General features: G+C 32.4%; 1 protein-coding gene across 1 annotated transcript in view; it reads right to left on the bottom strand.

Annotated features, from left to right (window-relative positions):
• LOC118191371 (ras-related protein Rab-3) overlaps positions 1–26,328 on the bottom strand; it is a 48,957-nt gene that overhangs the window by 10,818 nt on the left and 11,811 nt on the right. Inside the window, exons 2-3 of the mRNA XM_035362179.2 lie at positions 13,728–13,943; positions 4,122–4,240 (exon numbers count right to left, since the gene is read on the bottom strand). Coding sequence (XP_035218070.1) covers positions 4,122–4,240; positions 13,728–13,943 — 335 coding nt within the window. The remainder of the gene's footprint in view (positions 1–4,121; positions 4,241–13,727; positions 13,944–26,328) is intronic.

Raw genomic sequence — 26,328 nt, 5'->3', positions numbered from 1 at the left:
TACGCATGCGCGTAAAGAATGCGCATACATTATGCACCCTATACTTCCACAGTCATAACACCTTGGTTCTTTACTCTTATTAGGTATAGAGCGTGCTTTATTGTGTGTGTTAGTACTTGAATAACCCTTATTCTTCGTATAAGGGTGGATTTTCGAACATGGATTTTTAATTTAGAAATAGTTTTACACCTATACAAAATAATTTTGTAACTACTCTGATCCAGTATCCCATTAATTACATAATTAAGAATTGATGAATCATCAACAGAACCGCAACTGGCTATTTAATGCATGGCAATTAAACATTCGGAAAGGGATTCACCGGGTTTTAAGTGTCATTTAAGTTCACATATAGTCTAAATGAATTGGTTTATTTTTCAACTTAGCACGATATTACTTGGGTAATCAGAACAGCTTGGCCTAATGATTTGTTTCTCTAACTATTCGGAAATCTGTTTATCAATTTCATGCTGCTCTGCGAGAGGGGCGGAAATGCGCAGCGCGCAATGAACTGGAAGTTGATCTGTCAGCACTATCCTCATCTACAGGGCAGATGTTTTTATTTTATTTGGCTTATAATTCCTTACTAAATGTAGTGTTTCATCTCAATGTACTCCATCTTTCATATGATTTAAATCAATTTCCTCATCATTATAAATATCATGAATACACATCAAATAGTTTTCTGGTTGCAATTTTCTAATTTTGACTATGCATAATGTATGCTTTATGCATGCGTGCGTTGAAAGAAATGTAGTACACAAATAAATATTACGCTTTTTTTTTTTTTTTTTTTTTTTTTTTGTAAAATTTTATATTCTTTAGATCATAATTGCTCTTTATTTCATGAATTATGGGTTCATATTTTTAATTGTATAATTTCTGCATGCCATCTTACCAGATTTAAATTGATGATCTATAATTCGTAAAACCCCCTAATCCAGAAACGTCGAAGTCCCGACGAGTCCAGATTACGGACTTTGTACTGTATCTAACTTTTCACATGTTGCTCCAGTCTCTGTACTTATATTTAGGACAATTTTCTACTCATTATAAAAAATAAAAAACCAAAAGTTTAAGTACAATAAAAATTGATGTACATATTTAATTTCAAAATTTACAATACTTGATGTCATTTTGAATTTGCACCAAGAGATTGGTTAGTAAATAAATTAGAATAACTCAAGGTTGAACCATTGAAGGATATTCTTTTGTGATTACTAATGTCTTTATTTGTAATTTTATTTTATTTGGTATGTCCGATGAATGTTCACACAAATAGTTCATAAGTTTCCAAAGTCTTAAAATACATTATTAATATTCTTTAATAATGTATTTTAAGACTAATATATAAGAGAATAAAAGCGCATTGCATCAGTATTTCAAACATAACTCACACAGCAACTGATTGAAATGGACGTGTTAAAGGCACTTGTTCGAGTTGTTTGCTGTACGATTTTAAAGTGGGCCTGTTAGCAGCAGAATCAAGTTGGTGAATTTGCCAGGCCTTTGGGGATGATGCCATTAATGAACACGAACCATTAGGCAATGGTTCCAGAAGTTTAGGTCAGGTCATTAGTCTCTTAGTGACGCACTGTGCAGTAATCTTGGCTGGACGATGAGGCCCTGAGAACAGCCATAGAGAGTGACAGTAGACAAACATGTGGTGAGCTTGCTGCACACTTCCAGGTATCTGATGAAACGATCAGACTCCATTTGCACTGCACAGGAAAGGCATACAAGCTGAGGAAGTGTGTACCGCACACACTATCTGATGCAAACAAGCAATAGAATGTCGCTGCTTATTTGTCATCACTTACTCAGTACCACAACGCATCCATATTTGATAGAGTACTCACCAGCGATGAAAAGCGAGTCCAGTATGACACACTCAGGCGTTCCAGACATTGGTTGTTACCAGAGGACCCTGTGCTCTGGTAACAACCAATCTGGACACTGCGAGACCTTCTCTCCACCTACACACGATCACGCTCTGTATCTGATGGACTAGTCGCCAAGTGGTGAACTATGAGCTCTGCCAATGAGCCAAACTCTCACGGCAGGCCAGTACTGATGCACTGATGCATAAAGAGCCAGCATTAGTCATCTACAGGGCAATTGTAAGGCAGTAGTTCTCCTCCATGACAATGCGAGGCTGCATGTGGCTTGAGAGGCTAGGGACACCATCCAGCAACAGGGCTGGGAGACACTACCCCATCCACCATACTCCTCAGACCTCGCAACCAACAGACTACCACCTTTTCCATTCCCTGGACAACCATGTTCGTGGGAAATTCTTCAACAACTGGCCAGACCTCGAAAAGGCCCTTAAGGAGTCCTTTGTGCCCAAGACTCCTGAGTTTTACCGCGATGGCATCGCATAGCTAGGCAAAAGGCACTGGATGCCGATGGTGATTACTTTGAGGATTAGTGGTGATTATTATTTGTTTTATGACTTTTTCTTCCTGACTGTCCAAAACTTTTTTGATTACCTTGTAGATTATTGCATTAGTTCATATTCTTGTAACAGACTGCATATAGTTCATGTTTATCTAGAACAGATTTAAAAGTGAGACAAAAAAAAGTAATAAAATTTTATGCTTATCTGAATAAAATATCTGAACACAGATAAACCTGAAATAGTGCAAAGAGCATCAGAACTGAAGCAAAAATTATACATGAAATTATGCAAGTTCTACAGGTGGGTATATGTTTGTCTAAATATGATGTCTAGTTGTCTTTCTTATAAGAAAATCTTGCTGATTCTACTAGTTTTGTCTTTTATTTTGTTTATTTATTTACTTATTTTTTAAACCCTAACTTTTGCTATCACTTTCCTAGTCTATTAACATGTGGATGCATCTCAGTTATTGCAGCAGTTTGTAATATGCATTACTAAATTTTTATCTGCAGCTTCATGGCTTACATTATATTCTTATTAGATGTACAGTCAAAAGTCGTTAATTCGGACACCCATAATCCGGAATGATCTATAATCCAGACCTCAAAGCTACAAACTTTCTGCGCATGCGTCGCGTTGACGGCTGCGAATACGCGGGTGCGCATAATACGTTTGCGCATGCGCGTTTAATGTGTAACGGACGGTATAAGCTAAGCTAAAATTATCTAATCAGTTAATGTTGCAGATTGCGTTGTTCCTTAATCTTCGAATTGGATCCGCCTTATTATTTTCTGCAGACAGTTAGAGCAATTTTATAAAAGTAAGCTTGAACTTTCGATTATGTCAAATAGAATTTCCGATATATATTTACTAATATGTAAAGGATCTATAAAGCGAAAGTATGTTTCAAAATCCGAAATCTGTTTATCAATTTGACGCTGCTCTGCGGCGGGGAGAAATGCCGCTGCATGCAATGAATTGGAAGTTGATATGTCAGCACTATCCTTATCTTCAGAGCAGATGTTTTTATTTTATTTGGCTTATAATTCCTTACTAAATGTAGTATTTCATTTCGATGTACTCCGTCTTTGATATGATTTAAATCAAGTTTCTCGTCATTATAATTCGCTTCCGATAGTGAAGAAAGTGACACAGAGGTTATTGAAAACAAAAAAATTTCAATTGACAAATTAGTCAGTATTCTCAACACAGCAATTATAGGGCTTGAACAGCGGAACTTTGTAACTCAACAAGAAATTATGTCTGTTTAATAGAATTAAAGAGAAAGTATTATCACATGAAATGAAGCAACTTAAACAACTTACATTGAAAGAAATGTTTAAGTAAACAAATAAATATTAAGCTTTTTCGTTTTGTAAATTTGATACCCTTTAGATCATAATTGCTGTTTATTTCATAATTTACGGTTCCATACTTTTAATTTTCTAATTTCTGCATGCCATATTACCATATTTAAACTGACGATCTATAATCCGGAATAGCCGAAGTCCCAACGAGTCCGGATTAACAACTTTTGACTCTATTTGTAAACATCGCCAGTTTTTCATGAACTTGTATGAAGAATTTTCTCATAATTATCAAGTATAAAAGAATTACATATTGATATGGTAATAAAACGTATAAGAATGTATAAAAATTACATGTTGATCTCAAATGTATATAATAAAGGACAAGTCAAAATAAAAAGTTAATAAATTACCAGTCTTGCACACTATTAAAGGATTCCTCATTTGTAACATCGTACATCAAAATGAATCCCATGGCACCACGATAGTATGCTGTGGTAATTGTTCTATACCGTTCTTGCCCAGCAGTGTCCTTAAAAATGAAATAAATCCATTGGGTAATTTACATATGTTTAGACAATAACATAAAAGAAACGAAGCAATAATAACATTTTTATGCATGAGTATACAAATATAATATACGATTGAATCAATAGTCCAGTAAAACTAAACTTTTTTAAAGACTTTTTAAAGAGAGACTTTTTTAAATTAAAATCCCATTTTTATTTACTTATTTTTATCACTATATATTTATCACTATATAAGATAACTATACGATATATTTCCATGGTAACAATAATAAAAATAAATAGCTGTAAAATTAGTATCAGGCTATTAAAAATATCATACTTTTGGTTATAACATTGTACTTTGAATGTTGACTATTTCCTTTAATAACTCTTTTGAACAAATAATTTGATACACAATATATTCAATCTTAACTGGTCCTCATTTTAACCAGCATCCTATTTAAACCAATCATATTTTTCAGCAAATTATTTTTGTTGACAATTTTAAGGTATAGAATGGTGAATAGTCTAAAAAGACAACATTACAGTGAACCCTCCTTGTGATGAACATTCATTATTAAAAATAACATTTTATCTTGTGCATCTATATAAGGTATTTGTATCAGAAAGAAGGTATTAACATAAATGTTTATTTACACTTTCTGAAATAATAATGGTTTTCAGATGTGACTGGCATGAGATAGTTCATTGTACTTTATTCAGAAAGTGAAATAAACAGTTTTTAATCTTTATTTTCAGTTAATACTTTCTGACAGTTACCTAAGTTTTTTTTCCCTTAATATATTTCACATATTTTTTCCCTTAATATTTGCTGGGTTAATCTTTGGATTATGGTAACTTGGCGATTTTTTGGCGAAAATTCGGCGACCAACCCTGCTACAGCAACCTGCTAGTTTTTGTTTGGACGTCAATTTGTTTTCATGAAGTAAAGGCTTTTTTTTTTTTTTTACTCAACATTTTTTCCAACAATCTGCTAGCCGAATTACGCTTATCCTAGAACTTTTATGGAACAAAAGCTTAATCCTGACGAAGATTGGGAGCGAAATTAGGAGAAAGTGCAGAATCGCCCACTGCTTGCCGCGTCTGAATTAATGACTTTTGACTGTATATGTATTGAAATAGTGTAGTTTTTAAAACTAGATATTTCTAATGGACTATCTTTAGCATTTATATAATTTGAATATTTAAAAGCTACGGTAGAAGCTAGTCCTTTCAAACACCCATTGCTGGCGGATTAGGTTAAACACTCTATTTTACATATAGCTTTACATGTATTTAAAAATTTTGATTGCAAGGCTTTATTTTCCTATTCTTTTTCCTGCAGTATTAAATTCCAAAACAACAAATATTATTTTACACTGATTTCTTAATGAAGCCATCACATTCAACTTACTGTAATGATTTATCACTTGATACACTGTAAGGATTATGTTAATTTTTCTAACAGTTAAATTTTAAGTTCCTTTCCTATCGCTTCTTAATTTCAACTTACAATTTCCAGCCAGAACGTATTTTTAGAATCACATCACGTTTGAATGCAAATTTGAGGAGTAGTATTTAACCCCTTAGTTAGAGAGAACCAGTGATTCTGGCTAGCATGCGTCTGCCTTTTTAGGCTACTCTCTCTTAAACTATTATTACGCTTGGCTGTACTTTAAGGCCCTTGATAACTTTGCAGTTAATTAGCGTTATGGGGCCAAATCTGTTAGAAGGTCTAGTAGCTACGGCTATATCTTTTAAGATGAGTTTAGTTTAATTCTTAGTCTCTTAAGTTCAAGCCCGAGTGTCGGCTTTATTGTACAACTCCAAGATGGAGTTCTGTTACACCTTACTGGAATAATAAAGGGTTATTTCACCTTTTTACTTGTTGTTTTCTATATCACAATATTTCCATTCACCTATGTATCTGCAGATACATTGGCACTCTTGATCACTACTTCTTTAGCTGCGAAATCACAAAGGATCTCCACTTCAAGCCATTTACCACAACACACAACATCAGCACAACTATAGTTCAGACAAACACTAAAAAGCAACTTCCTTTGCAATAAACTTCAAATTATCATAAACTATTCATCCATCAACTGGGAAAATTTAAAAGTTCCATAAAAATGATTGAACACAGAGATTCTGATCTAATTAGCAGTATTGTTAAACTATGGACTTCTAACTATAGACTTCTACAAGATATGGATTTCTACATATGGACATTCTTTCACTCAAGACATGGACTTCTACATATAATTACATGGACTACTACATATACTTTATACTTTTTATTTTATAACTTTATTAATTTTACTACATACAAACATTATATGTATGGATATTCTACATATGAACTTTCTACAAGATATGGACTTGTACATATGGTCTTTAACATATATTTTTATGTTGATTTTTGATAGATTTTACATTTTTTTATTTTTGATAGATTTTATATTTTATTTGAAAAGTTATCTAAGTTGAAAGTTATATTATGTATTCGACATTTTTAATTACTTATGTTTTGTACATTAACCAACTGTAACGTAATATGTACACTAAATTGTTTTAATAAATGCCGTTGAGCTGCAGATGGTGGATAGTACCCATCAATAGAGCAGGTAAACGGAAAGTCTAAATGATGGTGCAGTTGCTCTATTGATGGTCTTCTATATCATGAACTCAAGTGATTACTCGCTTACCTGTTCTACGATTCTTCAAATTCAACTGTAACTTAAAAGTACACAGTACACAATCTTACAACCTTATATAAGTTTCAATTCTGTATAAAGTAATAAGTTGAAAATTACATAAAACATGTGATAATGATAAGCATAATAAATAAAGTTTTTGATTATTTGGGTATTAGTTTGGTTTATTTAATTATGACAATGCACTCAAGACTATCTACCCAGTCGAGGGATGCCTCTGCAGACGACTTTCTAAGGGAAACAGGTTCATGCACACATTACACATTTGGAAAACCACAAAATTGCATGCCCATGCAGCCAGCCTGTTCACCAAGATTCAAACCTCAGACTGAATTACCAGTGTTCAGCGACTTTACCATTTGGCCCTGCTGGTGGACGATTATTTGGGTTACTGACTAAAGAAAAGCACGCAAATTGCACAATGGCTCAAGAATATAGTATCCTTTTTATTGAAAAGGATTTATTGAAAAGGAAATTTTTAAATTTACAGAAAATTTGTGGGACATAAAACATTATCACTTCCAATTTATTTGGCTCCTACTTTGGTAGATTTATATGGAATAAAAATAAGACTGATATCCTTCATTCTGCATTTCACACATGGTGCAGAAACACAAGTATGTTTCTGAATGTTGTTTATTTTAAATAACCTGCTCACAAAATTGCATTAAATAAAATAAAAAATAGGTTTGGTTTATTTCATTATGGCAAAGCCCTGAAGGTTATCTGCCTAAATGGGGGATGCCTTCGTGGAGGACTTCCTACAGGAAACTGGCTGTTGGACACATCACACATGGGAAAAACCAAATAAATGCCCAAGCAACCAGCTCAGCTCATTCACCAGGATTTGAATCCCAGACCAAACTACTGTATTCAGTGACTAAACCATTCGTCTGCTAGTAGGCCAATAAAAATAGGAATTTATATTCAGCTATTCCTGTATATTATACAAATTATGTACAGCAGACACTGAATAAACTGCTTGTGTGTATTATTAAACAAGCATTTCTCACCAAAGGTAAAACGCACAAATTCCAGTTTCTCGCTACTGCCCTTATAACACACAAGTACCAATCAAGTTTTTAGTTCAAAAAACAATTTGAGTTTCTGTATGAGTTTTAAATTATTGTTGTGAAATGCCCAGCTGCGGTAAGATAGCTTCCAAGCAAAGTGGGGTTAGGGTTGCCAGAAAGTGGCAGAGTTGCCAGATTTGGTGCAAAACAATCTATTTGTGCCATAGATGGAGTGAGAACATTCTAGAATGCATTCTTAGCGGGTTTCCTTGAAAATGTTCTCAAGGGTAAGTTAAAGCTATATATACACTGCCCATACATAGAGAGGAGAGTATATCGAGTTTAAAGATTAGCTTGAGATTGACTGAACCAAGTCTTGAGCTCTATTTCAGTGCTTTACCATGAAGCTAGCTGTAGCCTAAAGGCTGTGTTGCTGATTATCTCAACGTGGTTATTGTAGTTTTTCGAGGACTGTAAACGTGTCTTTGGAGCTCTACTGTGTAATATTGGTAAATAAATTATCTTTTGATTCATCAAGTGTTATTGTTAATTACTCCAAATACATGAACCCGCAGCACACAACAACTGGTGTCAAGAGTGGGGTTTGTGAGTGAATGCCAGTGACCCGCCTACAGGAAAAAGCCATGGTGGAGGAAATAAAGGCTTTGTTGGACTTGTTATCAGCTGTAAAAGCCTGACAATAAGAGATGAAAGCTAGACAAAAAGATATGCAAGCCATACAAGAAAAGATGAAAGCCAGACAGGAGGAGATGAGGGGTGAGATTGAAAACAAAGTAAAATCGGGTCAGGAAGAAATAAAAGACGGACGGAAAAAGCTGCAAAAGCAACTCCAACAGATGGAAGTGGAGCAAAACAAGATTAGAGGCGACATCCTGGAGCTTAGAACCCGAATAGATGTGGATATGACAGTAGCGGCACCTGAAAAATCAAGCTGATGAAGTGTCTGAGAAAGATCAAGAAATGAAGGATGAAACATCTAGCGAGACTGAAGAAAAGAGAATGAAAAGATGAAGAAATAAAAGACAGAAAAGAAGCTTTTGATTCTCAATGCCTAAAGCTGAAATGGAAGAAAGTGATAATACTGTTTGTAAAGATGAAGAAATAAAAAAGTGGCTAGTAAAGCATTTGAAAAAGGTGAAATAATTCATGAAAATAAAGTTCTTGATTCTTAAGTGCCTGAAGTTGAGATAGAAGAAAGAGAAAATGCAACTGTTAAGTTGGTAGAAACTGACAGTGAAGTTACGAAATCCAGGCAGCAAGTACTGAACCATTTAAAAATTCATATGATACAGAGATGGGGAAGCACTCAGCTTAAGTAGAGTGTCCCAGTATTGCAACAAAATACATCCACTTAAGAAACTAAGTGTGTCTGTGTCTCACAATACAAGTTTCACAGACAAAAATCTGATTCTAAATCATTATACTTCTGTTTGCAGAGAACTGGATTCTATTCTTAACTCTAATGCAAAAATCGGATCTGGTTCCCAGGAAATAGAGAAAAATATGCATGTATCAACTGCTAAAAATACCAAGGTGAAGTGTACACATGACGTAAATAAATGACAGAGTGGTGGAGCAAATTGTTTCAGACCTTGCTGTCGATGAAAAATTCGAAAGGACTGAATCTTATATTAAACAAGCATTTCTCGCCAAAGCTAAAATGCACAAATTCCAGTTTCTCGCTAATGCCCTTATAACACACAAGTACCAATCAAGTTTTTAGTTCAAAAAACAATTTGTGTTTCTGTATGAGTTTTAAATTATTGTTGTGAAATGCCCAGCTGCGGTAAGATAGCTTCCAAGCAAAGTGGTGTTAGGGTTGTTTACATCAGACTGAAATATGCAAAATAGAAATGCATCTGAGAATTGCAGTTAAAAAGTAATTAACCAGGGTCTAACTTAATGAAAAGCCTAAAACTGAAATTAATTCTGAACTTTATATAATTTAAAATTGTTATGTGGTTAACTTGTGTATATAATTTGTAAATAGTGCAAAAGTTTGTTTCTTTTATCCTTATTTACCTATTTTTTCGTGAATTTGGCTTCTGACCAAGGACCGTATTGCCCCAGATGTGCAGTCCTTGGGAGGAGGTAGTATTGCGAAGTGCCCAGATGCAATAAGATAGCTTATCCTTGGTGGCATAATTAGCAATATGCCATAGACAGAATGAAAACATTATAGAAGAATGAAAATATTCCTTGGGAATATTTTCAAAGGTAGGGTAAAAGCTACATATACCCTGCTTGTACAAGTACAGCAGTAATATCTTGAATTTAGTGGTGTAGTAGTGACTTGAGTTCGGAGATTAGCTTGGCAGCGATCGACTGAGTTGGGAGCTGTACTTAGTGCTTCGCCATGAAGCTGTCCTCACCATTATAACCTGAAGGCTATTTTGCTGTTTATTTCAGTGTATTTATCAGTGTGTTCAGTTTAGTAAGTTTTTTTACATCTGTAAATGTGTCTTTGGAACTCTCCTGTGTAACACTGGCAAATAAAATGTTTTGCATCAAGTGTTGTTGTCAATCACTCCAAATCCACGAACCTGTAGAACGTAACCCTACTATATGCCTCTCAATTAAAATGAAAACAATTAGTCATGTTGAATTAATGGCATAATGGAATTTTAAAAACAGATTAAAGTAATTAGAAGCTACTGAATTAATTAGCAACTTTTAATTTTATTTTCATGAACTATATTAAAAAATTGATTTAAAAAACAAAATTCTCATTTAAACTTATAATTATCTGATTTAAAAATAAAAAATTCAAATTTAAAAAAAAAATATTTCTTCAAAGTATGATTTTATGAGCCTTGTAATTAATTTAAAACCTATACTTTTGTGATTTCCCTAAAACTCTTATTATTTTAATATCCAGATGAACATGCTTTAGTTGCTCTTAATGTTTTAGAAGGAGAGCAGAGATTTCTTACTTTATAATTAATATATATTTAAATTATAGGAGAAATGTTTTTGTGTGTTTGTCACTCAATCACATAAATATCAGCCCAAAGAGACTTGAAATTTTAATAATGTATAATGAAATGGATTACAATACAGGCAACACAACATCCCCAACATTAGCAGTGCATTTAGGATAGGTTCTGGTTCCTATAAAAAAATAGGATCTGTTTCCCAGGAAATAGAGGAAAATAAGCATATACCAACCGCTAAAAATACCAAGGTGAACTGCACACATGACGTGAATAAACTGTTTCAGATCTTCCTGTGGATGAAAAATCTGAAAGGACTGAATCTTCAGACTGTGATATGCAAAACAGAAATACATCAAAGAATTGCAGTGAAAAAGTAATTAACCAAGGTATCACTCAATGAAAAGGCTCAAACTGAAATTCATTTTGAACTTTATATAATTTAAAATTGCTATGTGGTTAATTTGTGCATATACCTTATAAGCAATGTAAATATTTGTTTCTTTCATCTTTATTTACCTTATCTGCTTTAAAAGTTTGAAAAATAATTTATTTACTCAATGAATTTTTAACAGTCTCACAATTATCACAGAGTAACACAAACTGTCACATCTTATAATACAACATTTTTATGCTACAGAAAAGCAGGCTTTTAGCCAATTTTGCTATAAACAGAATTTAGAGGCAATTTAGCAAAAACCCATAATAATTTCACAGAGAACTTTACTAAGATCAGCAATCACAAAAATTAAATTGTAAAATTGTATTTTGATTTTATTTGTTACTGTTAAAATTATGTGTGTGTGTGTATATATTAGCTTTTAGAGTGCTTAAGGCAGTTATCAAAAAAGGCTCATCATTGTTAAAATTATTTTTTAAAAATATATATTTGAGCCATAATTAGAAAATTATGAATATAAAAGAATTTCCTGCAGTTTTTACACAAATAAAATAAATCAACATCTACAGTAGAATTTATGTTTTAAAGAGAATGCATACTTTAGGGAATTGTTCTAAACTCTTCAACTTCTTCAAATGGCATAATTTGAAGCCTCATTAAGAGTTATTTTAATTATATATACTGAAATACTTGATAATAAATTAAAAAAAGAAAAAGCTGAACCCAAGTACAATGAAGCTGTCTTGCAACAAACTCCAAATATAACTAACAATCTTTTGGCGATGTCCAGCTTCCTATATACCTTATGTTATTTTATAATTTTATATAGTTATAGCCTCTGTGAGTATGAAAATTGAATATAACTGCATGAGTATCTGATTAAAACAGTTTTTGGTATTTTTGATATTTTTCTCAGAATTTCTGCAAATGTGAAGATATTAGGATCCCATTCTGAATTCCATGCATAAAAGAAAACACAATGTTACCATAAAAACATATATATATTTTAATCTTCCCCACCACTTTCTCTGCTTCTAAACAAAAGCTATCTAAGAAAGGTGTGATGTCATCTCTATGAGAATGACGACAGAATAAACATGTCTTAGGATACCATATTTTGTACATGAACACTGAACAAAAAAACAAACCAAAAAAAAAAAAAAAAGTGAATGGTTTCTCTAATTCCATTCAAATTCTTTGATTGTGCTGCCAGACAGAACTCTATTCAAGGCTGATGTTATGAAGGAAATTTTTGCAATTCTGGGAAAAAGGAAAAAGGAAGCAGTGAATCTTATGACCTTATAGTTTTACAGTTGATTCTTTTTTAGGAAATAAAAAGGTTTGATCTTTACCGATTTGTTTCGTTTGAGTTATAAATACTCTCCAAGTTCTATCCTTAGACACACAATATTCTTTTTAAAGGTTTTTGAATCTTTGCATTGCAATCATATATACACTAGGTGAAAAAACTGTGTTCTGACTGGACACTCAATCAGACATGTAGGTGATGAAATTATTTTTTCCCATCTTTTACAGATGAGTAAAACCTTCATATATTCTTTGATCAAACTCTGTGCATTCTGTTTCTGTGTCAAAAATTCATCCGCCTTTTGCACCAAACATTAAGCTTCTGTATTCAACATTATTCGAAAAATATAAAACTGATGCCACCAAATCAAGATCTCTCAGAAATATAGGTGATCCAAATCTACAGCTGGTCCATATAAACAAAAATAAACATAAAAACAAAACTATAATTTCTGCTCATGGAGAAAATTTGGATACAAGGAAAAAGTTGAAAAAGGTGGAGAAGAAGCATTGCTGAAATGATTCATCAATTCATTGAACCTGTAACATGCTAATATGTATATAAATGCTTCAGACAAATCTGAATGCATTTGCCAGATACTAGGGAGACTGGAAAGGAATGGACAACAAATTTAATAACTGCATTTAATAATAATTGCAATTAAATCTTAATACGATTTTTTGAAATTGGATTTATTTTTCACTTCTTTTGGAAATTGTGACAATATTAATCAGTCTTTTTTCTCCTTTTATTCATGATTCAGTTTTTGCACATTTTTGTGAAATAATCCCTTTTCCTTATTGGATCGAATGAAATGAATTTCATTATGGAATTTAACTATAGTATCATTTTTAGGCCTAAAAATTATTTACAGTAAGTGAAATTTCTTTAAGTGTTTATTTTGCATTAACTGCTGATCAATATTTTACCACATAATGAGGACTTGTTGATTCATATAGTTAGCAATGTGGAATACATCCACATCACTCATTTACAAAATTTTTAAGCTTAGCACTAAAAATTTATTTACAGAGTTTGTATATAATATATGCTGAAGTTATAACAATAAAGCAATGCATATAAGTTATGACACTTTAAGGACATCAAAGAATCTTACCCAAATTTGCAGTTTAACACGTTTATCTTGCCGAAAAACAGTTTTCACTTTAAAATCAATTCCAACTGTACTCACAAATGCAGATGTAAAGGAGTCATCTGCATATCTAAATAAAAAAGAAGTTTTGCCCACACTACTGTTTCCTATAATTAAAATCTTAAACATATAGTCAAAGTTCTGATCAGGAGCATCTTTCTGCTGTGGTTGGCCAGCCATCTGAAAAATAGTAATGCATGTTATACACAAATAACATTATTTAATAAGGCAATTTTTTATGCCATAAAAATCTTATGAATAGTAGATGAATAGGTAATTTACTAAGCAAAGCAATGAATGGCTGTGCTTAGAAGGAATATTTTGCACAGGAGTTTCTAAGGAAAACCGACTCGTAAATTTAACAGTTAAATTAACTTTGTTTCTTACATTTATTCTTCATTTTGAGAGGCTGCATAAAACATTAACTAAAGTTAATTAACAGTTGTTTTTAAGTTTGGATGAATTATAAGAAGCAGAAATAAAAATACAAACCTTATTCTCATCAACCTAAGAATATTTTTATTTATAAACTCATTTGTAAAACTAACTATTTTCAATATTTTAGTAAATTTACACACTTGCATTCAAGCACCTGTTATGTATTTATAGGATTTCCCTCTAATAGAAAATTACAGCTATACATATGTTGAGATCAAGATGGCTTTTAATTATCATTTTATTGCTACAGTTCATCCAGCTAAATGCTACAATTTATTAATAGCTATATATTTTTGACATCTTGCTATTTTATAAGAAAAATATGCTAGCATGTACAGCAAAATTTAAGATGATATTTAAACCAGTATTGGCAGGCTTTTTTTCACAGTGCAAAAAAGTTTGGGAAAAACCAGCTTGAAGAAATGAAGACAGTAAGTTCTAAACTTCCATTTTATTCATATGCACCACTGTTATACTATTAATTTTAATATCTTAATTTTCTACATAATTTAACTAGTCTCATTTGCATCCTGCAACAACCTCTTCTTGGTAATACACACATGCATATGCAGGGCTACTGTCAGAGATATTGCAACTGGTGCAGCTGCATTTGTGGCATAATTAAGAGGTGGCAAAATTTTTTTAATTTAGAGTAGTACATAGCAGCAAAATTTAGGGGCAGCAACAGTTATAGAATTTAGGAGAGGTGCTGGGCATGGATGGAAAATTTCTTATTTAGGAATAAGAAATTTGTAGAGCTTAGGGAGACGCTACACAGCAAAATTTATGACCTACAGAGAATGCAATGGGGGACAAAATGCCCAGCACCAGCCAAATTGCTGTAAGATCGCCTTTCATACTAACGTTAAATAAAAATTTTAACTGAATTTCTGATATATATTTCTCTATATGATATAATATATTTGAGAAAAAGAAAATAATGCAAATCATGACAATTGCAGTTTATTTTAAAGAGTATAGAGACTTTTCAGGTATGTAGTCAAATAATGAACACACATTTAAATATTTCCATCGGAAAATGTAAATTCCTCCCCCCCCCCCATTTTCAATAGCTTATATTTCAGAAACACGGAAAATAAAATATATAAATATTTATGGAAATTTTTCCAAAAAAAAGTGGTTTTTAATCCAAACATTAAAGTATTTTAAAACAAACTTTTTGCTATAAAGAGTACATAGAAATAGAAATATATAGAAATATTTTATTTACAGATAACATATTAGTGCATGCAGCAATTAGCACACAAGCTTATCTTTTTGAATTTTTGTGTACAATATCTGCATACATATTTATTACAGTTGTTGCAAATATTAGAAGTTTTGTTACATTTGCATTTCCTTACACTGGAAGAGAGAACAAATTTGTTTTTACTAGATATATATTCTTTTCTTAGTTCTTCTGCCAAACACAATAGAAAATCTCTTCTGCTGATATTTTCTTTTGTAGCTTCCTTATACAGAATCCATGCATTTATTCCTGCTAAGTCCAAAATATTGTAGAATACAAGTACTGGCCAATGGCAGGATGGTGCTTTCACAGAGTACTTTCTTGCCATTTGATCCAAACAATCTACCCCGAATTTTGTAGAATTGTAAAACTGTATTACATCAGGAACCTTCTTTTCATTAGATTCAAATTCAACTGATGAATGGAGTGTATTTAACAAAATTACGTTTTTGTTCCTTTTACCTTGATATGATGTTAAGTGTTATATAGTCTTGTTTCATCACAACTGAAGAAAAAAGCTTATTTCTTACATTTTTGAAACTAGAGGGAATTTCTCTTTTTGCATGTTTTGCTGTTTCAACATGACTCAATCCTTTTGATTTTAGGGATTTCACAAGTTTTACTGATATAAAAAAACTGTCTGTAGTTATATTCTGGCCAGTATTTTTGTAAGAATCAACTAAACAATTTACTACGTTCTCTTCTAAACTTTGATCACTTGGTCTCATTTCATCTTTTCCTAAATATGGAAATCCGTTTAATAAGTATTTTGTCCTAACATCTACTGCTAGCCAAAACTTTACTCCGAATTCATCGGGTTTGTTAGGCATATACTGCTAAAAATGGAATCTTGTTTTTGTAGGGAATAACAGTTCATAAATCGTAATGTTTTCATTTGGTTTGTAGCAAAGCTTACAGTTTTCTATAAAAGTATTCCATACATTGGTTCCATACATTGGATATTAGTGCAAATTTATCACACTGCAAACATGAAGACCTAGTTAGTTTATCATCAAAATGAAGAAATTTCATAATTTCCAGAAACCTATCTCTACTAATTGTTTCATGAAAAAACATTGGTCCCCAAGTCTTGAACCACAAACTAAGAATTAGTAAGCCTTTGGCGGCTAATGTCCCCCCTTACGTGCAAAAACGCTATGAATGCTTCCAATTCTGCTAATAAAATAGTGCAAGAAACATTATGAAGTTTACGCTTGGCTTCAGCATCAGTACACTCCTTTAATGATGCGCAAAATGTTTTCATTTATTATTAACTTCCATGCACTAAGAGCTTTACCAGAACAAATGTGACGTTTAGCATAGGATGTCGGTCCAGAATTCTCTCGCAAGATATTTTGAAAGGGTCGCCGACCAGACGTATTTGAAGTATTTTCTACTTTCCATACAGTTCAATCACTAGCAATTTCTTTACAAGTGTTAGTTTGAATTAAGCTGAATTTATTATTCCCTTTTGAGCGTCTACTAGTTCTCGCTTTGGCATTCTTAGGTACGGCAGAATTTGAACTCGTACAAACAAATCCATTTATACTTTCACTTGAGCTAGAGGATGATATTGCCTGATTACTCTCTATAATAAATTCACAATCACAAGATGTTTCATCTCCATCTTTATATGTCGAACGACACCCAAATTCTGGATTCAATTAACAACGGGGGTACTATGTTTATTAATTGAATTTAAGAAGTTTTTAAACATAAAAAATCAACTCATTTTTATCCTAAAATTTATTTTTATGTGTAGCGTATTTTCATTATATCCTTAAAATTCTAATTTAGAATGTAATTGTCAAGAACTGAATTCTAATTTCAGAACCGGAATCAGCATCAGATTGTTCTTGCATCAGTTTCACGATTTCTTCATGCGTTAGTCCCTACGCACCATTAATATGTCACTATAATAAATTCATGTAAATATAATAAAATTTTCCACTAAAACTTATTATGAATAATAAACAAAATATCTACGAAAAATGTAGGAATGTTCAGCTCGTAATAATCCCTTTTCTCTGTTTTCTTTTCACAAAGAAAAGTATTGCACATATTTCAAATCATGTGACTGGTAGATGTGAAACTACGCAGACCCACCATATTCTTTCCTTTGTTTGTATTTTGTTTAGCAGGTGCAAATAAAAATAGGTTACAGAAGTAACAGTGTTCAGATAATACAATGGAATGTATTTACATTTCTTTTCTCTCAAAGGAGTTAAAATGACACCTGCCAGATTTCTAGGTATAATCATTTGTTAAGGCTAAAATAAAAATACGATTTTCTTGAAATCTTTACTATTTCGTAAATCACGATTTAGGAAAAGTCGAGAAAAGATTAAGATATTTGCGAAAAAAAAGAAGAGCTGTCAGAGATAAAAGTTCGCTAGGTGTCAAAATGACCCCTTCCGTAATTCTAGTGTTAAAGTAGACGTATTTCTAAACATACCTGCAAAAAATTAGAGTTTTTTATTTAAAATTTTCTAAGATATACACGAATTTACATATTTTCGCATTTTGAAATTTGGCATCTTTTTTTTTTGAGCTATAATAATGCCAAATGTGGTTATGGATTTTTGTTACAGTGAATTGCCACAGCTATTTTTAACCTTAAACTTCAACTAAAATTTTATGGAGAGAAATTTTCCCCCTCAAAGATGCGTAATAAATATTTATTAATACTATATGAAAAGCAATTTTTTTTAAATTATAGATGAAAGTATTCAAATTTTTAACTATTTTTTTAAATTTCTCTCTTTCTTCCTTCTTAAAAAAAATATTTGTAAGAGCAAATTTTTATCTTCGGAGTTTTATCGTCTGCTACTTTACTTTAACTTCGTTTAAATCGAATTGTCTAAAACTGAGAACTTTCGCTTGATGTTTAAAGTCAGCAGGTTCTGTGGACAAGTAAGAATAATTATATAGACGACACCCAAATTCTGGATTCAATTAACAACGGGGGTACTATGTTTATTAATTTAAGAAGAATTTAAGAAGTTTTTAAACATAAAAAAATCAACTCATTTTTATCCTAAAATTTATTTTTATGTGTAGCGCATTTTCATTAATTATATCCTTAAAATTCTAATTTAGAATGTAATTGTCAAGAACTGAATTCTAATCATCAGTAATATAATAAGTAATTATTACGGTTATTAATAAATCCTTCTTATAAAGTAATTGAAAATATTTCAAAAACCTTTCTTCTGAATGCAAATATTTCCAATTTTATATTAATCGAGATTGCACACGATATTATTTATTTGCACTTCAATTCTTACCGTCAGCTCTAGTAGAAGTTACAAATCAATTATATTTAATTAAGGAATGACCATCTAAATTTACAAACAGCATACCATAACAGCAATTCAATTATTGGCGTTGTATCTTTCATGTTACTCCCGATTGGCAAGCTACATGATTTTTAATGATTATTCGGGTTTTGCTAGTAACTTCACTTGGAAATCGCGCTTAAACTAGGTTAGTTGGTTATTTGAACATAGAAAGAACATGGGAGCTATTTGGTTAAGATGCGTTCATAGAGAACCTTTGTAAAGAAAACCTAGAAAACTAAGAAAACCAACCATGCAGCATGAGTTAGACTTCGCAACAAACAATTAGTATTTAACAATCTTCAAATGCTAGGCAACTGGTGAGACTCTATAAATCTCCAATTTAATATTTAATTTGTAAATACACTCATGTCCACAAATTAAGGATAATGCAAAATCAGGCAAAGGAAGAGTTAGAAGCAAAACAAATTTGACTTTTTTGTAAAGCTTATTTATTAAACAAAAGGTAAAGAGCAAAGAAAGATGCTATATGTTTGATATTATTAAAACAATTAACGATTTTTTCTTCCTGGAGCAAATTACAAAAAAAAAAAAAAAAAAAAACCTATTTACAAAAAACCAATATTACATGGTTGGTATGATTGTTAATACATTGTATGTCTCCCAGACGATGCAATATAGTCCGTACAACGCCTAGGCATGCTGAGTATCAAATTATCGACCTGATCTTAGGGGATATTACACCACACAAAAAGCATGCTCTCCGAAGTTCCGGTAGATATGCAGGAGGAGGTTGACGGGCTGCAACTCGTCGGCCAAGCATGTCCCACACGTCCTCTACTGGATTCAAGTCGGTGAAAATGCTGGTCAGTCCATACAGGTGATATCCTCCGATTGAAGGCATTCGCTTACGATGTTTGCACGGTGAGGACGGGCGTTGTCATCCATAAACACAAATTGTGCGCCCATGGTGTCCCGAAACAAACGTACATGTTGTTCCAGAATGACGTTCCCATAGATTTGGCTTGTCATGGTTCCAATTTGAACATGCAGGTCAGTTCTGGAACCCAGAATAATTAAACCCCAAACAAGCACTCCTGCACCACCATAACGGTGTCGTTTAATGATGTTTTCTTGGTGGTAATGGTTACCTGGAGTTCTACATATGAAAGTTTGACGAGAATCAGACTGCAAGCTAAACCTGGACTCGTCTGAAAACATCACACAAGCCCACTGTTGCAGTGTTCACAATGCATGCTCTCTACTCCAGGCTAACCACAGGCAACAGTGAGTTGCAATAAGTGGAACACATCTGACAGGTCTACGAGCATATAGACCAATCTGCCCTACGCGTCTGTACACGGTCTGCCTTGAAATTGTCGTACCAGTGGCTGAAGAGAGCTGACGAGACAGGTCTGAGGCTGTGCTCCACCTGTTTCTTTTGGCAGTAACGGCCAAATACCGGTCCTCATTCGGCGTTGTAACTCTGGGCGACCTGTGCTGTAACGTCTACTCGCATTAGCATCATCTTGGAATTGTTGCCAAAGCCTGGAGATGACACTCTGGGCAATTCCAAATTCGTCTGATACTTCCAGTTGGGTACGCCTACATTCCAGATGGCCAATAATTCTACCACGTAAAAAATCATCCAAATGCGTCCTTTGTGTCATAACTATTCGGTTATTGCACTGAAATGCTTATAAAGTGCCTGCGAACAATTTTACTTCTTTGCCTGTATTCCTTATATGTCACTCTCTTACACTCTCGTCATTGTGACGTACCATCAGTGTCATCTGGTTACTTCCTGAAATTTGCATATGATTTTTGAAGATGTGTGTAGTTATTTTACAGGTGATATATTTCTTTTAGAGTTCGTTTTCCGCGTGACTCCGAATTATCCTTAATTTATGGACAAGAGTGTATTTAAAATATTGTATTCTTAGACACAAAAAGCAGAATTTTTTTTAACTCGTTAGTAAACTACCAAGCCACAGTGCAAATGAATATTCAATTTCTTTTGCCATAATTGTATTCACTTAATATTCTGGGAATACAAGCTAAAGAAGGAATGTTCTCGGAAGATTAAAGAAGTGTTTAAATCCAGTGATATTATTTTTGTCTTACAAGCTCAGGATCAAAACGATTCTGCAATTGCCCGAATAGTTGACTTGTAAATGGCTGTGAATTAAGCAGATGACTTTTAATCTTACGTTTTCAGTCAGAAAACGTATTCCAAATGTTTTGTATTGCTTGAGAATGCATCTTTTCATTATTTATTGAATATTTATTGAACACAGTCGGAGAACCGCTTGTGTTCCGAAAATAAGTACGTGTACTCAATCGTCCTGCATGTTCTTCAAATTTGTCTTCTTGTGATAATTTTTCTTTCCCAAAAACTAAAGTTGCCTCTCAAAGGAAAGTTTTTTGACATTGAAGAGACAAAAGGAGTATGACATCTACTTTTAGAGGCATGTCAAAAACAGATCTCTACAAGCCTTCTCTTCCATTACATCTTGTGCAGTCAGACAAAAAGTTGCATCAGTGTAAATTCTATAATCTATTTTTATTACACTCTGATTAATTTATTAACATACAGTGAATATACACTAAATCTTTTACTTCAGCTTAAGTAATTCGGAATTTTTGAAGGAATTTATGTCGGAACTAGGACTTAGAAGATAAGTCAAATTAAATATTTCGATAACCCAATCAATTCAAGGTCGAAGTTTCAATATTTTATTTTCAGAGAAACGGGAAATTTTTTCAGTTTTGGTCCATTATCCTAAGTATATTTGCTTCCCCGCAGAAAATAAATTCCCATAACCTCCTTTATATGATTCCCAAGTTAGATAACATTTGCTCCGGTAGTTTTCCTTTTATGACCATTTCAAAGTGGAACTTTAATTATAATCACGATGCAAATTAAACTTTAAAAGTTTGACAGTTTGGTTCAAGTCTCAGCTTTAAATATATATATATATATAAATATAAATTTGTATATTAATCCTCTTAGAAAGATGTTTTAAGAAGCTAATTTTTCTCTCGCGTTATATCTAGTATAAAAAACATGATCTTTGATATGATTTAGATTGTTTCAGCTGATAAAAGAATCGGGTCACTCGGTGGTACAAAATAAACCCTGCTGAACTGTTTTATTTCTTTGTCATTTAGCAAAAAGCTTTTAATTAAAATATTTATCCTTTGGACTTTGCTTTAAACTTTATTTATAGTTAAAATGACTAGAAAATGAAAAGCTGTCTTCAGCTGAAACGTAATTCATGTAATTGATATTGTAAAAAATTGACAGGAATGCAAAATTTATGGAAGTCTAGCAATCGAAAAATCTTAAGTTTCTTGAGTGAGCACTGAAAATAATTATAGAAGGAAAGAAGAAAATTAGGGAGAAAAGTAAGCAAAAATTTGCAGGGAAATTTGGCTTCAAAAAGTTGAACGCTTTTTAATATATATTCAGGATACTTCAAAGAATTTAGGTGTTCAAAGAGAAAACACTTGGATGTGTACACCAGCAAATACTATCAATTGAGCTTGTGTTAACAGAAAAGACAAAAATGATATTATTGCAGATTAAAGTGAAGAGTGACTGGTTTTAGACTATATGGTTGTATAAATTTAAATTACATTATAGAGCATCATATTGTATCATAAACGGAGAATCCCATGATTTCTCAGTCAAATTATTTGAAGATTCAGGAGTTTATCCAGTGATGTATGTGGATGTCACCTAAAGACTTTTTTTTTTTTTTCCTTCTGACGAAACAGCGGTCGAGTGGTAAAGTCGCTGAACACTGGTAATTCGGTCCGAGGTTCGAATCATGCGAACGAGCTGGCTGCATGGGCGTTTTTATGGCTTTCCCAATGTGTAACGTGTATACAAGTCAGTTTCCCTTAGAAAGTCCTCCACGAAAGCATCCTTCCCCTTAGGCAGATTGCCCTAGTGTGCTTTGTCATAATTAAATAAACCAAAACCTCTTGATGAAACCAGTCTTTCCTTTAATCTCGTACTTTCACCTCTAAAGACTGATAAAGGCTCTGACCAAATACTGATGAAATGGATTGAATTGGATTATTAAGTTACGGCAAAGGAGAGCTATCTGCCTAAAAGGAAGGATGCCTTGGTGAAGAACTTTCTAAGGGAAACCAGCTGGCATACACATTATACATAAGAAAATCCACGAAAACCCCCATGCAACCAGCCCGTTTACCCCGGAGTGAACTACCAGTGTTCAGAGACTTTATCGCTCGGCCGTTAGTGGGCCTTTATGAAATGGAAGGCGATAACTTTATTCAAAATGAATGTCAAAAATACCAAGATGTTTCGAAAAGTTGGATGCTTTTTAATATACTTGCAGAATGCCTAAGGAAAAAGAGCAAGAATGAAGCAGAATGCCTGAATAAAAAGAGAAGAAAAGATAAATTTTTGCATAAAATTTAGTATTTGTATTTTTTTTTTTTAATTTAAAACTTTTTAATCGTATGATATTTGATTCTTGTGATTTCAAAAATAAAATATTTGACTAAAATATGAATAACATTTTAAGAAACCAAATGTAGGATAAAATTGTGTAAAGCAATGAGCACAATGATAAAACTGTTTAAAGCAGTGTATGCAAGTCAACCTAAGTTAAAATGTCGATTATACATTTCTCTTGTATATATCTGAATGGAACATTGAAAGGCATGTTAACTATGCTTTACTGTATTTTCTCTTTTAATATATGCAGTTTTCAAATACATCGTAGTCTGGGTTACAAAGTATTCTTCCGAAAGAAATGCAATTCAAATAAATAAAATCAAATTCTGAAAAATTTATATTAATAAATATATTTAAAATGCTCAGTTCGAATGAATAAATATAAAATTTTAAAATAATTATCTGAAGAGACAATGCAACACTAATAATTAAAATAAAAGTCTAAAAATTTAAAAATTACATAAAATAGTAACTATGACTAAAAATATAGTATAAAGAAAACTATTTGAAAAAGAAAAAATAAATGATGCACCTTTGATTTAAACTATGCAGTTCGAATGAGTAAAGAGAAATTTTTAAAACAGTTATTCGAAAGAAACAATGCAACTTAAACAATTAAAATGAAATTTGAAAAAGAAAAGATACATAAAATAATAACAATTATAATTAAAAATATAATATAAAGGCTATTATCTGAAAAAAAGAATGATCATGACTTTTCCCCCCTCACGCACGAGGTAGAAAGGGAACTGAAAAAAAAAGCGGCAACATAAACTGTTGAATTTCTCCATAAATTTCACACCAAATTTTACGAAATTTACTATCTAAGCATTATTTGAGTCTCAGAATCGTAATATGTAAAAAAAAAATGGTATGTTATTTCAGAAAAAGTCCGATTTTTGTGTCAAAATACCTATGTTAGAATAGTGTTACATATAAATCTAATATACAGTCAAAAGTCTTTAATCCACTTTTGACTTCGGCGATTCTGGATTATAGATCATCAGTTTAAATCTGGTAAGATGGCATGCAGAAATTATAAAATTAAAAATATGAAACCATAATTTATGAAATAAAGAGCAATTATGATCTAAAGGGTATCAAATTTACAAAAAAAAAAAAAAAAGTAATATAAAAAAAAAAAAATCTGAAATGTTTCAGATTTTAAATTACGTCCCAAAGGGGCGTTTTTTTAACGTTTTGAGTGTTACCTTAATTTATTAAATATCATGTTCTTTGCACTTAAACCATAAAATTCAGTTCAAGAGCAATATCGCAAAATAATGTTAAATTAAGCATATCTTTAGGATTTCCGATATACACAGTCTCGCGAGCTGGAGATAAAAGTATTTTTTTTCTATATAACGTTGCCATTTCTCGCTTTTAAAGCATTGAGTTTGTAAATCAAAAATTCGTTAAAGTTTTACAAAATATAAAATTTATAATAAAACAAATTCCAAATTTGGGATTTCAGATGCCCATATTCGCAGTAGGATTTCATCATTCAAAATTCGATGGCTCTATGTACCATTGTTTTATCACAATGCGAGAAATAGACAATCATTTATGCAGATTTTTCATTATTTAATTTCTTCAAATATAATGCAGGACTCTAACATTTTGTGGCAACAGTTTGAAAAGTGAACTGACGTTTATGAGTCCGACGCAAAATCGCAAAACGAAAACAAATAGTCCTTCAGGGACAAAGCCCCTTTGGACTAAAAAAAGCTTGATGCTTATTTGTTTACTTTATTAAACATTTCTTTCAACGCGCGCATGCTTAAAGCATACATTACGCATAATCGAAATTAGAAAATTGCAACCAGAAAACTATTTGATTTGTATTCGTGATATTTATAATGACAAGGAATTTGATTTAAATCGTATCAAAGACGGAGTACATCGAGATGAAATACTGCATTATAAGCTGAATAAAATAAAAACATCTGCCCTAAAGATAAGGATAGTGCTGACAGATCAACTTCCAGTTCATCATGCACCACGCCATCACCCCACCCTGCGCAGAGCAACGTGAAATTGATAAACAGATTTTGGAATGGTTAGAGAAACAAAGGAGCCTTAATCCATTTCTTGCAACAATTCCACTTTTTGTTTGATGGATATCGAAACATGCTTTGTAAATCCAGCATCAGAAATTCTATTTGACATAATCAAAAGTTCCAACTTACTTTTATAAAATTGCTCTAACAGTCTGGAAAAAATAATAAGCCGCAGCCAATTCGAAGATTAAGGAACAACGCAATCTGCAACATTAACTGAAATAGATAATTAGATAATTTTAGTTTAGCTTATACCGTCCATTATACATTAAACGCGCATGCGTAAACGTATTATGCGCATGCGTACACGCATATGCGCATATGTGAAGATATTACGCTAATGCGTAATGCGTTGACGCATGCGCAGAAATTTTGTAGTTTTGAGGTCCAGATTATGGGTGTTCGGATTAATGACGTTTGACTGTATATCCTAAGTCGCGCTTTCGAAACATAAAGAACGCAAATTGAATTTCGTGAATCAGCCCAGTAGAACGAGAGATATAGAACTGTCCCATTTCTTTTTTTGAGCAGTGTACATATATAAAACATAACCTATAGTGGATGTATGAAAGGGTAGGGAGGTACATACTCAGCATTTCAGTGGAGGATACTGCAAAGTGATCATACATTTGAACAATATTAAGTTGCTGTTATAGTGATATGTTCAGAAAATAGTCCCACAGACAACATTTCGATGATTTTATCAAATCAAATCATTAACAAGATGGAGGAAATTTCAAGTATGAAGCCATGAATTCTGTTTCGTACACACACTACATCCCCAACTTGGCCAGCATTTTGAATCAAGAATAACTTTCCAAAGTTTTAGCATTCATGAGCAACCATAGTAGTAAAGGAACTATTTCTTACCCTATATCAGCACAATATAAAAAGCAGAGGAGGTGAAAATTGCTAAACAATTGTAACATATATTTGGAGTCTGATATTGTGCTTGTTCATGCAGTGAACAGTTGAGTATTATGCATAAATAATGGTAAAAATTTGTTTCTGGCCTTTTCATCATATT

The sequence above is a fragment of the Stegodyphus dumicola genome, chromosome 4 (assembly GCF_044657685.1).
Source record: "Stegodyphus dumicola isolate Sdum_Otavi_A_Nest chromosome 4, ASM4465768v1".
In the NCBI taxonomy this organism is placed as follows: domain Eukaryota; kingdom Metazoa; phylum Arthropoda; class Arachnida; order Araneae; family Eresidae; genus Stegodyphus; species Stegodyphus dumicola.
This window is presented reverse-complemented; position numbering and strand designations above follow the sequence as displayed.